The 12,111-nt window shown below is 49.9% G+C and overlaps 1 protein-coding gene across 1 annotated transcript; it reads right to left on the minus strand.

Annotated features, from left to right (window-relative positions):
• Window positions 1-277: 277 nt before the first annotated feature.
• On the minus strand, window positions 278-11,833 carry TNFRSF13C (TNF receptor superfamily member 13C). The gene is made up of 3 exons (XM_030553736.1): window positions 11,620-11,833; window positions 10,820-11,002; window positions 278-614 (listed from the first exon to the last, which is right to left on the minus strand). The coding sequence occupies exons 1-3, from the start codon at window positions 11,741-11,743 to the stop codon at window positions 289-291; spliced, it is 633 nt and encodes a 210-aa protein (XP_030409596.1). The 5' UTR covers window positions 11,744-11,833; the 3' UTR covers window positions 278-288.
• Window positions 11,834-12,111: the final 278 nt, after the last annotated feature.

A 12,111-nucleotide genomic window follows, 5' to 3' on the forward strand; every position in this document is an offset into this window, starting at 1 on the left:
CATGCCATCTCTCATCTAGTTTCTCCAGCTACAGAGCTCACGGACCAGGGACCATACAATTGACTCAGGTATCCTCCAGGGACCATACAATTGACTCAGGTATCCTCCACTGGTTAGGGGAGTAACTGGGATTTCCTGGCTTTAACCACCATGTTTGAAAGGGGAAATATAAAAGGCAAAAGGCATAGGAGGCTGACCTCATTTAAGGCAAAAGTCTCCACTCAAATGAAGGGATTTTTGTCACTTTCAGTGGGCAACTGGCTAGAGCCAGCCCTATTTTGCCTGCTGTCATGGTCTATCCACAGTGAGGCAGTTATTCTGAATGGTCTTTGTGGTCACCAGGACAGTGGCCCCCAGCTCTGTTGCTGGCAGTGGAAAGCCATGGTCATGTTCTTCGTTGCTGGCAGAGGGAACAAAGAGTTCAATGACATCACTTCCTGTCCCACCTTGGAAGACTGGCTTACTCTTTGAGAAATCTCCTCTTCCTGCTGGCCCAGCATGCTTCAGGGTGCCATTCACGTGTGGGCATGTGGCCAGTATGAGATTATCTTCTTCTGGCAGTTTCGGTCCTTTACAGGCCTGGCTTTCACAGGAAATGACATAGTCCAGGTTTTCTATGAGGGAAAAAAATCCTGATTAATAATGCACAAGCCAGGGTGGGCTGTATAGCTCATGGCTGAGCTACCCCCCATGACATCCTCCTGCAGGAGTACATGCAAGATGGAGGTGGAGTGCTCCAGTGAAGGAGGGGGGTAAAGGGCCTGTGGATGTCACCAGAGGGCACTCCCTCTATTGTCAGCAGGCAGCTCCAACAACCATTCAGCTGTCAGATCCCCTCCCCACCCTTGGGACAAGGCCCTCAACCCAGTTGCCAAACTATTCTTGTGCTCCCAGAGACAAGTGGGAGAGGTGTTACAAGGAGGAGTTCTGTCTTTCCTCCCCATCCCACCTTCCAGAGACCATGTCTGCATTAGCTATGTGTGACCCTCTTCTACTATGGGGGTTTTGGATGAAGGAGACATGGCTGGGGGTGTGTAAAAGGGGACCATCAGCCAACACACTAAGGAACTTGCCCAGCTGATGGAGCTGTCATCTGTCAAACCGCCTCACCTGAACCAGTTTAAGGTAGCCCGAGTGTGGACACTCATACTAACATGGTGGTGGGACAATCAATTACTTTACCACTGACTGATCTCTCCAGTGCAGACAAGCCCTCACAGGCATGTCTACACTGTAATTAAAAACTCATGGCTGGCCTATGCCAGCTGACTGGGGCACAGAGACTATTCAAATGTGGTTTAGACATTTGGGCTCTGGCAGGTGCCTGGGCTCTAGGACCCAGTGAGGTGGGAGGTCCCAGAGCTCCTGCTAAGCTACAATTAAACAGCCTCTTAGCCTGAGCCCGAGTCAGCTGACACGGGCCAGCCATGGGTTTTTAATTGCCGTGTAGACACACTGTAAGAAAGCTGCCAATGCCTCCCATGCAGCTGCCACCACCCCTTCAGTGTTCATTTCTTTAGCTGGCAAGCCCCTCTCATGCACAAACCCATCCCATCAACAGGTGATGGAGAGGCAGCTGCCTCTGTAGTTAAGATCTCAGTGCAGGAGTGCAAGTAGGGTGTATGCAGTACTGGCAAGAAATTTTTAGCAGGTATGGGGTACCGGAAAGACTTGGAGCTAGCCCCTTCCCTTCTGGAGGGGGGTGGCTGCGCTCTGCTCCTTAAAGGAACTTTGTTTAAGTTTGTTAGCATTGGTCAGGAGTCCTCAAGAGGGAAGGTGTGTGTGTGTGTGTGTGGGGGGAATGGAAGGTGTTTAAACAGTGTTTTTTATTCTGTTTCTCCCCTTTGGTCTGAATTATCCATGACATCCATACTGTATCACATCAAGTCCAAATCATTAGAGGACTGCCTCTGCTTGCATTGACCAGAGGATGTTTGGATTCTGATGTCAGCCCAGTTCTGCAGCCTGATGTGGATCAGGTGTTGTCCCCAGTGTACGTAGAATTCTTCTTTGCAGCCAAACTAGTCTAACATGCATTTTGTTAACTGGAACTGGAGCAGCAAAACAAAGAAAACAAATGCCCCATTTTCCAGCTTTGTGGGTGAGAGAACTATAAGTGAAGATTATGATCCCGGACACTGATGGCTTTAAACCAGCTGCCTCAGAAATCTGCCAAGAACTTTGCTGAAAATATGTTCCTCATCTTGGCAATGGAGCTAAGATTTATGACACATTTGCCCACCTTTATTTGAATGAAGCTCCTTCTGATTTGACAACTCAGGCATTGTCAGTTTCATCCAGAACAATTTACAAACTTGGAACCTAATCCTGAAAACCCTTAATCATTTGATCCATCCCACTGAAGACAATGGGACTATTTGCATGAGTATGGACCACTTATGTGGTAAGAGTTTCAGGAGTCTGTTCCGTTCCCATAAAGAAAGTTGAATCTCCCATTGAAATGCAATGTATGGGTACAATACCATAATGCAGTTTAGGATACAGTTCTACTTAAAATTTGTCTTTTAATAAGTCATACATATGCTGAAATAGCTCCTCACCCAACTCCCATATTCCATATAAACAAACTGAATACCAGGAGGGGAACATTTTAAGTTTTCTTTGGTCTAGGTGTGTGGTGTTTAAGATGTCACTGAAGCAAGGGGAACAGCAGCATGGTGATGCAGAGTGGCCTCTGCCCATGAGGGAGTGCAGCTGACCCTGTTTCAGTTCCATTACAAGCCCAATCTTCACCCCACGTTAGTTTAGGAAAATAAAAAGATTTTCACCAGCACTTTTTCTGATTGCTGTTAGGATGGTGGGGGTGACCCCTGATCCCCTCACATTTCAAGTCATTTAATGAAATGATACTGAAGTTATAATTAATTTAAAAATGACCCTTTTTAGCCTCTCATGTCTCTGGCCCCTTCGTTTACACACTTAAACATAGGCACCTGTTGCTATTTTAAGTCTTTTGAAGCTTTCTTTCTAGATTGCATACTGAAGTGTTGTGTTTGTGGCAGTCAGGCTTTGGGATCAGGGCTAAGGGAATTTCTGATGTAAGGAGTCTCATTTGAGAATGTTTAAACTAGGGATCGGCAACCTTTGGCACACGGCCTGCCAGGGTGCTTACCCTGGCGGGCCAGGCTGGTTTGTTTACCTGCCGCGTCTGCAGGTTTGGCAGATCGCGGCTCCCACTGGCTGCGATTCGCCATCCCAGGCCATTGGGGGTGGCGGGAAGCGACGGCCAGAACATCCCTCAGCTCGTGCTGCTTCCTGCAGCCCCCATTGACCTGGAATGGCGAATTGCAGCCAGTGGGAGCCGTGATCGACCAAACCTGTGGACACGGCAGGTTAACAAACCGGCCTGGCCCGCCAGGGGGCTTACCCTGGCGGGTCGTGGGCCAAAGGTTGCCGATCTCTGGTTTAAACTATAGGACTACTCCATGCCTCATACTTGCTATCTTATCTTGTTACTTTCAAACTCTTTCATGGATAGATTCTTTCACCTATAACATTCTTAGTATTTTAATGTTTGTGACTTATTGCAGCAAACTTCACTCTAATTAATTAACTAAGTGTTCTGCCTGGGAGCTGAAAGGCCCCTGATGTTCTCTCACCCTAGCTGCCGCTGATACTGAGAGGAGCACAGTCATGGAGCCAGCATCAGTATGCAGGGATGGCTTATCTGTGACATTCACGGGGAATTTTCCCCTCCTTCCCCCCAACCCTGCTGCACAGAAATTTAGAAGCAGAAGGGTGAAGAGAACAGGAAAACAGCATATCTTACCCCCTCCCCGGAAGCCTCTGACATGCTCAGAGAGACATGAAATTATGCATGACAGTTTTTGAGAAGAGAGTGTGGGGTTGAGTCAGCACAGAGGCATAAGCTCCCAAAGGAAAAGAGATATGGCCACACCCAACCCAATAGTGGCCCTGCCTGACTTTTGATTAGGGAGCATGGCCCTTTTGTGGCTAGTAGGGAAGGGAGGGAAGCCCAGCAGCTCTGCTATACTTGAGGTTAAGACCAGCTTTCTGTGTAAAGCTCAACTCTTCTAAGTGCCTTGAAATCTATGTTCCTCCTGGGGGCACAACACTCTGTTAGTGATCCAAATTCACACCCATTTGAGCAAGAGGTTCCCAAGATGCAGCCTCAGAAAAACAGCTTATCTTAAAGTTGAAAGATTCTGGCAACTTTTTTTCTCATGGCTAGAGCTCCAACCAGGGCTCCTATCATCCCACCAGGGTCTCCTGTGCTTGGGTTACCCCAATGGAGTGAGTGGCACCCATTACCCTTTGAGCGAAGTCAAATTAAAATATTGTTTGAAAAACTTTTTGCTTTTCCCATTAGACTTGTCCTAAGCTTCCTGTGTTTGTTCTTGAGCATAATAGATTACATTGAGCATGCGCAGACAGAGGAGTTGGGTTCTCAGGTTTGTTAGCCTTCAGACTTTCCCATGATAGTCAAAGGGATAAGCAGTAAATCTTTGAAGGTGACCCTCCCAGCCCATTAGAGAGACAAGGTGGATGAGGTAATATCTTTGATTGGACCAACTTCTGTTGGTGAGGGAGATGAGTTTTCGAGCTAACACAGAGCTCTTCAGACTCTCCAACCAGCCCATGTTAGATTAGTCCTACCTTGGGCAGAAATCTGGGAAAGGTTAGGAGGCAAATTGCTAACATTTGTCTGGCTTTTCTTTTATTTCAGGGGAATGTGAATGCTTGCTGGCAGGGGAGGGGCATGTTCAGGGGTGGAGGAACACAGTGAATGGGGTGAGAGGGTTTGGGAGCTGCATTGAGGGAAGGGGGATGAGTGATAGGGGAGGTAAGGGATTGAGGGCGGGACGCTGGGAAGAGAACATGGGGGTAAACAGCATAGGGACTGGGGGAGCATAGGGGCAGGGGCTCCTATCAACCCCACATTCTTCCTTACTTTGTGTGTGTGCCATGATGTGGGGAGGGGAGGGAGTTTCAGCCCCTTTCCTTACCCCCATGTGAGCTGGGATCTGGTGCTTCCTGGCCCCCCCCCCCCACCGTGGTATCTGAGCCCTGCGCCTCTGTGTGCCAGGATCGGGGGGGTTGGTGGAGGGCTGCCTATCTTTGGTGATCTAACTCCCCATGTGTGCCAGGTGCTGGGGGGGAGGGGTTCTGCTGGAGGGTCTGAGCCCCTCTTCCTACCCCCTTCCCCATATGAATCAGAATGTGGGGAGCTTAGAACAGTCATACTTGGAGCATGTACCAGAACTACACTGCTTGATGCACATCAGAAAGTTGTGGTGGGGAGGAAGGGAACACCTACTGCCATGGAGCAGTTCACGTGTCTCCGAATTATTGTTTCAGGCTGTATTCATTCCCATTGAGTATTCTCTTTCATCTGAGAAATCTCAGTAAGATGAACGGATTACTTGACAACTCTCTGAGCTTGCAACTTTGAAGTTTGAAACCTACCCTGGACAGAAATCTGAGACTGAATTGTAAACATTTGGGGAAAAGCTGTCTCTCAAATTTTGTTATGTTTTTTGAGAAATGTAATCTGAGTACAGCAGAATATTCAGGAGATGATGAAGCTATATTTGAAAAGCAAATAAATTATAAATGCAAATACCCCCTGGGAGGGGAGGGGTGGAAGAGTAGGTGGTGATAGGTGACAGAGGGGTTTGAGTCTGCAGTGAGATACTATGGGGAGGAGGATAAATGGGAATGTGTGATGGGGGAGGGGAGAAGACAGGAGCAATCGGGAGTAGTGGAGGAAGTTGGGGGAAGGGGGCTTCCCTTCTGTATGTGTGCTGGGATTGGAGGGAGCCCTGCTCCACTCCCTGCCTGCTGTGGATCCTGGGATCTAGGGACCCTGATACTGGTGGGGTGTCTGGGCCCCTTTACTTGTCCCTCCACATGAGCTGAGCTGGGAGGGATGAAGGGTAACAGATTTAAACATCTGAAATCCAGAACACAATTAGCTAAGATATACATCACCCCTATGTGGGCCAGAGAGTTAGGGCGTGGGGGGAGCCAGTTCCAACCTGGGGCAGGAGATTCGGGGTGCGGGCTCTGGCCGGGCGGTGCTTACCTCAGGCGGATCCCAGTTAGCAGTGCAGCGGGGATAAGGCAGGCTCTCTGCCTGCCCTGGCTCTGCACTGCTCCCCAAAGCAGCTGCCATGTCCAGCCCCTAGGCAGAGGTACAGCTAAGTAGCTCTGCGCAGTGCGCACTGCCCCACCCACAGGTACCACCCCCACAGCTTCCATTGGACACAGTTCCCAGCCAATGGGAACTGCAGAGCTGGTGCTCAGGGCAGGGGCAGTGTGTGGATCTTCCCTGATCGCCCCTGTGCTTCAGGGCCACAGAGACATGCCAGTTGTTTCCGGGAACTGCACAGAAGCAGGGCAGGCAAGGAGCCTGCCTTAGCCCCACTGCACTGCCGACTGCACTTTAATGGCCCAGTCAGCGGTGCTGATCAGAACTGCCAAGGTCCCTTTTCGACTGGGTGTTCCAGTCAAAAACCGGATGCCTGGCAACCCTAGTTTTGGGGGTGAAAAAGGAGACACACACTGGTCTTCTCTCCCACACTTAGTTACTGTAACAAACGTAGTAAAACTATCAAGGCTTTGGGACATAGACCATGGATGAGATTTCTTTCACCAGTGCTGTTAGCAACTACACATTGCAAAGGCTATCTCCATTCCACTGGAACACAATATGCGAGGGGGAAGAAGCACCGAGGAACTGCATAGCAACTAGGTGGCCTAGTGCAGGATTTTCCAAAGTTGGGAATGTTTCAAAGGGTTGGTTGCATGGCACCTCCTGTGGCTCCTGTCCCACAGGGCTGGCTGGGCTCACCTCCCTGCTCCAGGCACTACAACCTCTGGGGTCCCAGTGCCACTCAGATTTGGCCCAGATGTCATGATGATGGGAGCCTCGATAGGCCAAATTTGAGTGAGTCTCACTGCAACCCCATGAGCTGGGTCAGAACTCCATTCACCAATTTGGTCCAGTGTGGGGGGCGGAGCCAAACCTGAGCAGTGATGCCACCCCGGAGGTTGCAATGCTGGGAGTAGAGAACCAAGTCCAGCCAGCCACAGCACAGGAGCCACCATCCACCAGGACCCAACCAAGACCAACCCAGGTCTTCCACTTCCCGACTTTTTACTGGACCTTGACAGGACATAAACATTTACAAATGGGTCCTGAGCCCAGAAAGGTTGAGAACCACTGGCCTAGTGGAAACACCACTGTATTTTTTAGACAGTTCCTAGCTCTGCCACTGGCCTGCTGAGTGACCCTGGCAAATCAGTTTCCCATCTGTAGAATGGGGATAATGATGTAAAGTTCTCTGAAAGCTACTGATGAATTGCACAATATAAAAGCTGGGTCTTTTAATTATTACCTTGCCACAGTAGCATATCAACTGCAAACCTAGGTGAGAACATCAGTCTAAATGGCCACTAACTCCTACCGACAAACATTTCTCTTTCTGTTTAAAAATCTAGGAAATTAAATGTGGAAAATACATTGCCCCAGAGTGCAGGTTGCCCAGTGATAGCTCATGCCCTTTCAGCATGCTGAGTTCAGCAAAATTCAGACTTGAGAAAACCAGGAACTAGAGTTCAGGTAAACACCCAAACAACCTTATCTTCGCCCTCTTTGAGTGATGCCCCAATATAACCATAACACACATATTTGCGCTGTGTCTTTTTACTGTACTGGACAGGTGCTACCTGCGTCTGCCCTATGTTCCAACACGGTGCTTACTCCTCTGACCTAATATCATACTTGAAAAATTTAATAACCACTCCATGCCCTTCTACAACCCCTTCACACCTGCACACAGGAAACCACCAAACCTGTGCTTTCCCTTACCAATCATTAAATCCATCAACAGCTCTCACATCCCACCTCACTACCCATGATACCCATGGCAAGAAGAGCCCTGTGTCCTGCTACTGACCGATGCAATTCTGTGCTGAAATGATGCTAACAGGATCCTCAAAGTACTCACGTGTACCTCTTCCTTTGATCACACACTGGGGGACTCAGACCCAGACCTCCTCATATCACAATCACAGCTCCTTCAAGCTGCTCCAACATATCCCTCTACCATTCAATATGGCTCTGACTAGCACAGTGAATGCAGCTGGAGTGCATGTTGACAGTGGCAGATTTAGAGTTAGTGGGGCCCTGTGCTCAGCTTCATTTTTGAGGCCTCTCCTTGGGACCCAGCCAAGAAAAAGAATATTCTGTCTTATCTTCCTCCCTGCCTCCCCACCTCCATTTTTCATTCTTTTTTTCTTCATCCTCCTCCTATAAGTAATAGGAAGTAAATGAAAATAAAGTGAGGTACCTTGATTGTTTTTGTAGTCTAACTTATTTTTCTACAGACCACTTGAAAATCGCTGAGGGTCTCAGTGGACCCCTTAATGATCTTTCTAAATATTGTTTGTCTCATTAGTTAACTATTATAAACCGCTTTGAATAAAAGCGCTTTATTAAAAAAATGTAAAAAAGCGCTGGGGTGCGGGATCTTGCCAGGACTTATGGTGCGGGAGGGGGTGCAGGGCTGGGGGTGCAGGGTCTAGGAGGAAGTTAGGGTGCAGGATCTGGCCAGGAGTTAGGATGCAGGAGGGGGTTCAGGGCTGGGACAGGGGATTAGGGTGTGGAGCGCTTACCTGGGGCAGCTCCCATTTGGTGCGGGAGGTGCAGGTGGGGATGTGGGGGGTTGCAGGAATCAGGGTGGGCAGGGCGTTGGAGGTGTGTGAGAGGGTGCAGGAGTTAGGGCTGCAAATGTGTAAGGGGGATTCAGGAGTCAGAGAGGGCACGTGGCTGCGGGTGTGTGAGGGGGTGCAGGAGTCAGGGCTGGGGGTGCAGGCTCTGGGAGGGAGTTAGGGTGCAGGAGTGGGCTGGGGATTGGGGTGCAGGGTTTGGCCAGGAGTTAGGGTGCAGGAGGGGGCTCAGGGTTGGGGCTGGAGGTTGGGGTGTGGAGCACTTACCTGGGGCAGCTCCTATTTGGTGCGAGGGGTACAGGTGGGAATGTGTGTGGGGTGCTGCAGGAGCTCCTGTTTGGAGCTCAGAGTGGGGAGGAGATGTGGGACACGTGGGACATGAGGAGTCAGGGAGGGTTGGGGGGCTAGGGGTGTGTGAGGGGGTGCATGAGTCAGGGCTGGGGGTGTGGGCTGGGGTCATGGGAGTGCTTCCAGCGCCCTGCCCTGAGTGGCTCACAGCAGGGAGCTGGGGGGTATGTGTAGGAGGAGTGCAGGGGGCGCTGTCTTTGCTCCGCCCTGACCCAATTCCACCCCCTTCACCAAGGCCCCACCCCCACCTCTTCTCCGCTTCCTCCCCATAGCGGGCTGCAGCCCCACTCCTCCCGCTCCCTCCTGGAGTGACCTGAGCACTGGCAAACAGCTGTCTGGTGGCAAGGGAAGCGCAGGGACGGGAGGGAACGCGGCATGCTCGGGAAAGGAGGTGGGGGAGGGTGGAGCTTGGCTGTCGGTGGGTGGGAGCCTGCAGCAGGAGCCCCAGGAGCCAGCATGACCAAGCTTCTGCCCCCGCAGCTGCCCGTCCCTGGGATCCCCTGTCGTTGGGGACCCATGCCAGGGCACCCTGTGTTTCAAGGTAAATCCGCCTCTGCATGCAGATAATTCCCATTGGCTATTGCCAGCTCCCAGGGGGCAGAATTAAGGGGGTGTGGGTGTTTACCTGAACTCTATATTTTGTGGTTTCCAGAAGTTGGAGTTTTGCTGAACTCTATGTTCTGGAACGGCATGAGCTATCATCAGGTCACCACCTGTGTTAATGAACTGTTTTGCTATTTAATTATTATTTTGGGATTAAAAGCACAACTTTGCAAGCATGAACAACTGGGTGTGTATTTCTAGTTTGGGGGAAAACTCCACAGAATTGAACAGAAACTGGTAACTTCCCTATAGTTTTACGAACCAACTTATAAAATCTAATAGAGCATTATAGCTCTGCAGCAACATTCTATAAAGCAGGTAAAAAAAAAGCCTCTAGAAAGGATGATGTTCAGTGATGCAGGGTTTAGAATAATTCCAACAGAGCCCTACTGCATTACTGCAGAACTTTTCCTCAAATGGTTGTGCTCTTTAGCCTGCAAAAAAATGCATTTTGTGCATTGTACTCATTTGTACCAACCTCTGCAAGCATCTATCTGTGTGTACAGATGGATATGCTCAAAATAAGAGGGTGTGGGGGGGAGGAGTTTGTGTCCATAAAGCTTCAAGTGCACAAATGGAGCTGAGATGAGGCCACTTGGAAAATTTCACTCTTTTTTTTTTTTTTCTTGAGAGCTTCTGCAGAATTTAGTGGGGCCTCTGGAGAAGAGCTGGGACAGTATTTTGGCCTGTCTCATCTCACTCGGAGCCCAGGGAGACCTTGTTGCCTTACAAAGACTAAAGGAACTCAATCTATTTAGTTTATGGAAGAGAAGGTTCAGAGGTGATTTAATCACAGCCGAAAGTGCCTACAGAGGAAGAAGGTATCTGATGCTAGAGGGCTCTTTAATCTAGCAGGCAAAGGCATAACAAAAGCCAGTGGCTAGAAGCTGAAGTCAGTAGAGTCCAAACTGGAAATGAGGCACAACATTTTAAGTGATGGGTAATTGGAACAGATTATCAAGAGATGTGGTAAATTCTCCATCACTGAGTCTGAATGTCTATCCAAATGATGTGGTCAGGTTCAGCTCCATGGGGTGGGGCTTGATGAAGGAATCACTGGATGAAATTCTCTGGCCTGTGTTGTACTGGAGGTCAGACTAGATGATCCAATGATCCCTTCTGCCCTTAAAATCTATGAAATAAAGGCACCTACCCTTGGGCTTTTCATCAGGGCTCCTCCTCTTCCTCCACTGCCTCCTCCTCACTTTGTAGGTCAGCAATCCACAGAGTGCAGCCAGGACCAGAACTAGCCCCACTAAAGCAGGGATCCCAAAGATCAAACCTAGGCCAGGTGCTGATGCTTGGGTTGAAGTGGGGGTTACGCTAGTGTGGCAAGCTGTGGAGGGAATTAAAGCAAGACAGGCAGTGGTCAGCCCGAGGGGACATACTGTGCAGACTTGAGGACAGCAATCCCACCCATGGTACCTTAGGTGATCCCAGCTTTGAGCTCAGGGGCTGGGGAGTTAAACCACAATGAATAATCCCAACATTTTCATCAAATGTGGAGCAAACTCCCTTCACAATTGTAATTACCAACATCTACCCATTCTGCCTCCCTTACACAGGGAAGTAATAGTCCCAGTCCCTCACCTTCTCTCTCCTAAAGGATTCTTACTTCACCCATAGTGTGGATTGGGCACCTTTCATATTGCCTGTCTTTTCCATCTCTGGGGTGGGTTGAGATCTCTCTCTCTCCCTAGCTGTTGGGGTCATATTCACCTTTCTGTCTCTCCCTCCTCCCCTTCCCTGGCTGCCGGTGACTGTCCCATTCCTCCATTTTTCTTTTCCCCACACCGCTTGGGATGAAGCTCCCCTGCCTTCCTGAACCTGTCTCCACCTTCTCTCTCTCTTATTCCTGCAGTCCCTGGAATCTTTCCCTCCAAGAGGGGGCGGATCCCCAATGGGTTCCTGATCCCCATCCAGGTAACCCAGAGGCTGCCACTCTTCTCTTACTTGTGTCCTCCTCGGAGTGTCCAGGCAGGTCTGTGCACATCACACATCTCTTGGTCAAGGGGTCGAAGCACTGGGGAAGAGAGCAGGCAGCATCCTGGTGTCTGTCTAAGCTTCCCCGCGCCATGTCCAAGTCAGATTCAAAAATCCTTTATTGCCTGGAAACTTAGACGAATGCTGCCCAAGTGTGAATTCACAGAGCCTGTGTCAGAGGGATATACAGTCTGTCAATCTGTCTCTGTCCCTTGGGGACTCCAGCAATCTGCACTTCCCCCAGGGCAGCCCTATATCAGGGGGAGGAGGACAGGAAATGTGCTGAAGGCGTCAGCCAAGCCTGCCCACGCAGCACCCTCCTCAGCCTATCTCCCTCCTCCAACCTGCCCACCTAACAGCTCCATAGCCCATAGGAGTCACCACACCAGCGCTGACTAGTTATCCTTCTAATCCAATAACCTGCCTCCTGCCACACCAGAGCCAACCACTAGTTGATCATCC

The sequence above is a fragment of the Gopherus evgoodei genome, chromosome 1 (assembly GCF_007399415.2).
Source record: "Gopherus evgoodei ecotype Sinaloan lineage chromosome 1, rGopEvg1_v1.p, whole genome shotgun sequence".
Lineage (NCBI taxonomy): Eukaryota > Metazoa > Chordata > Testudines > Testudinidae > Gopherus > Gopherus evgoodei.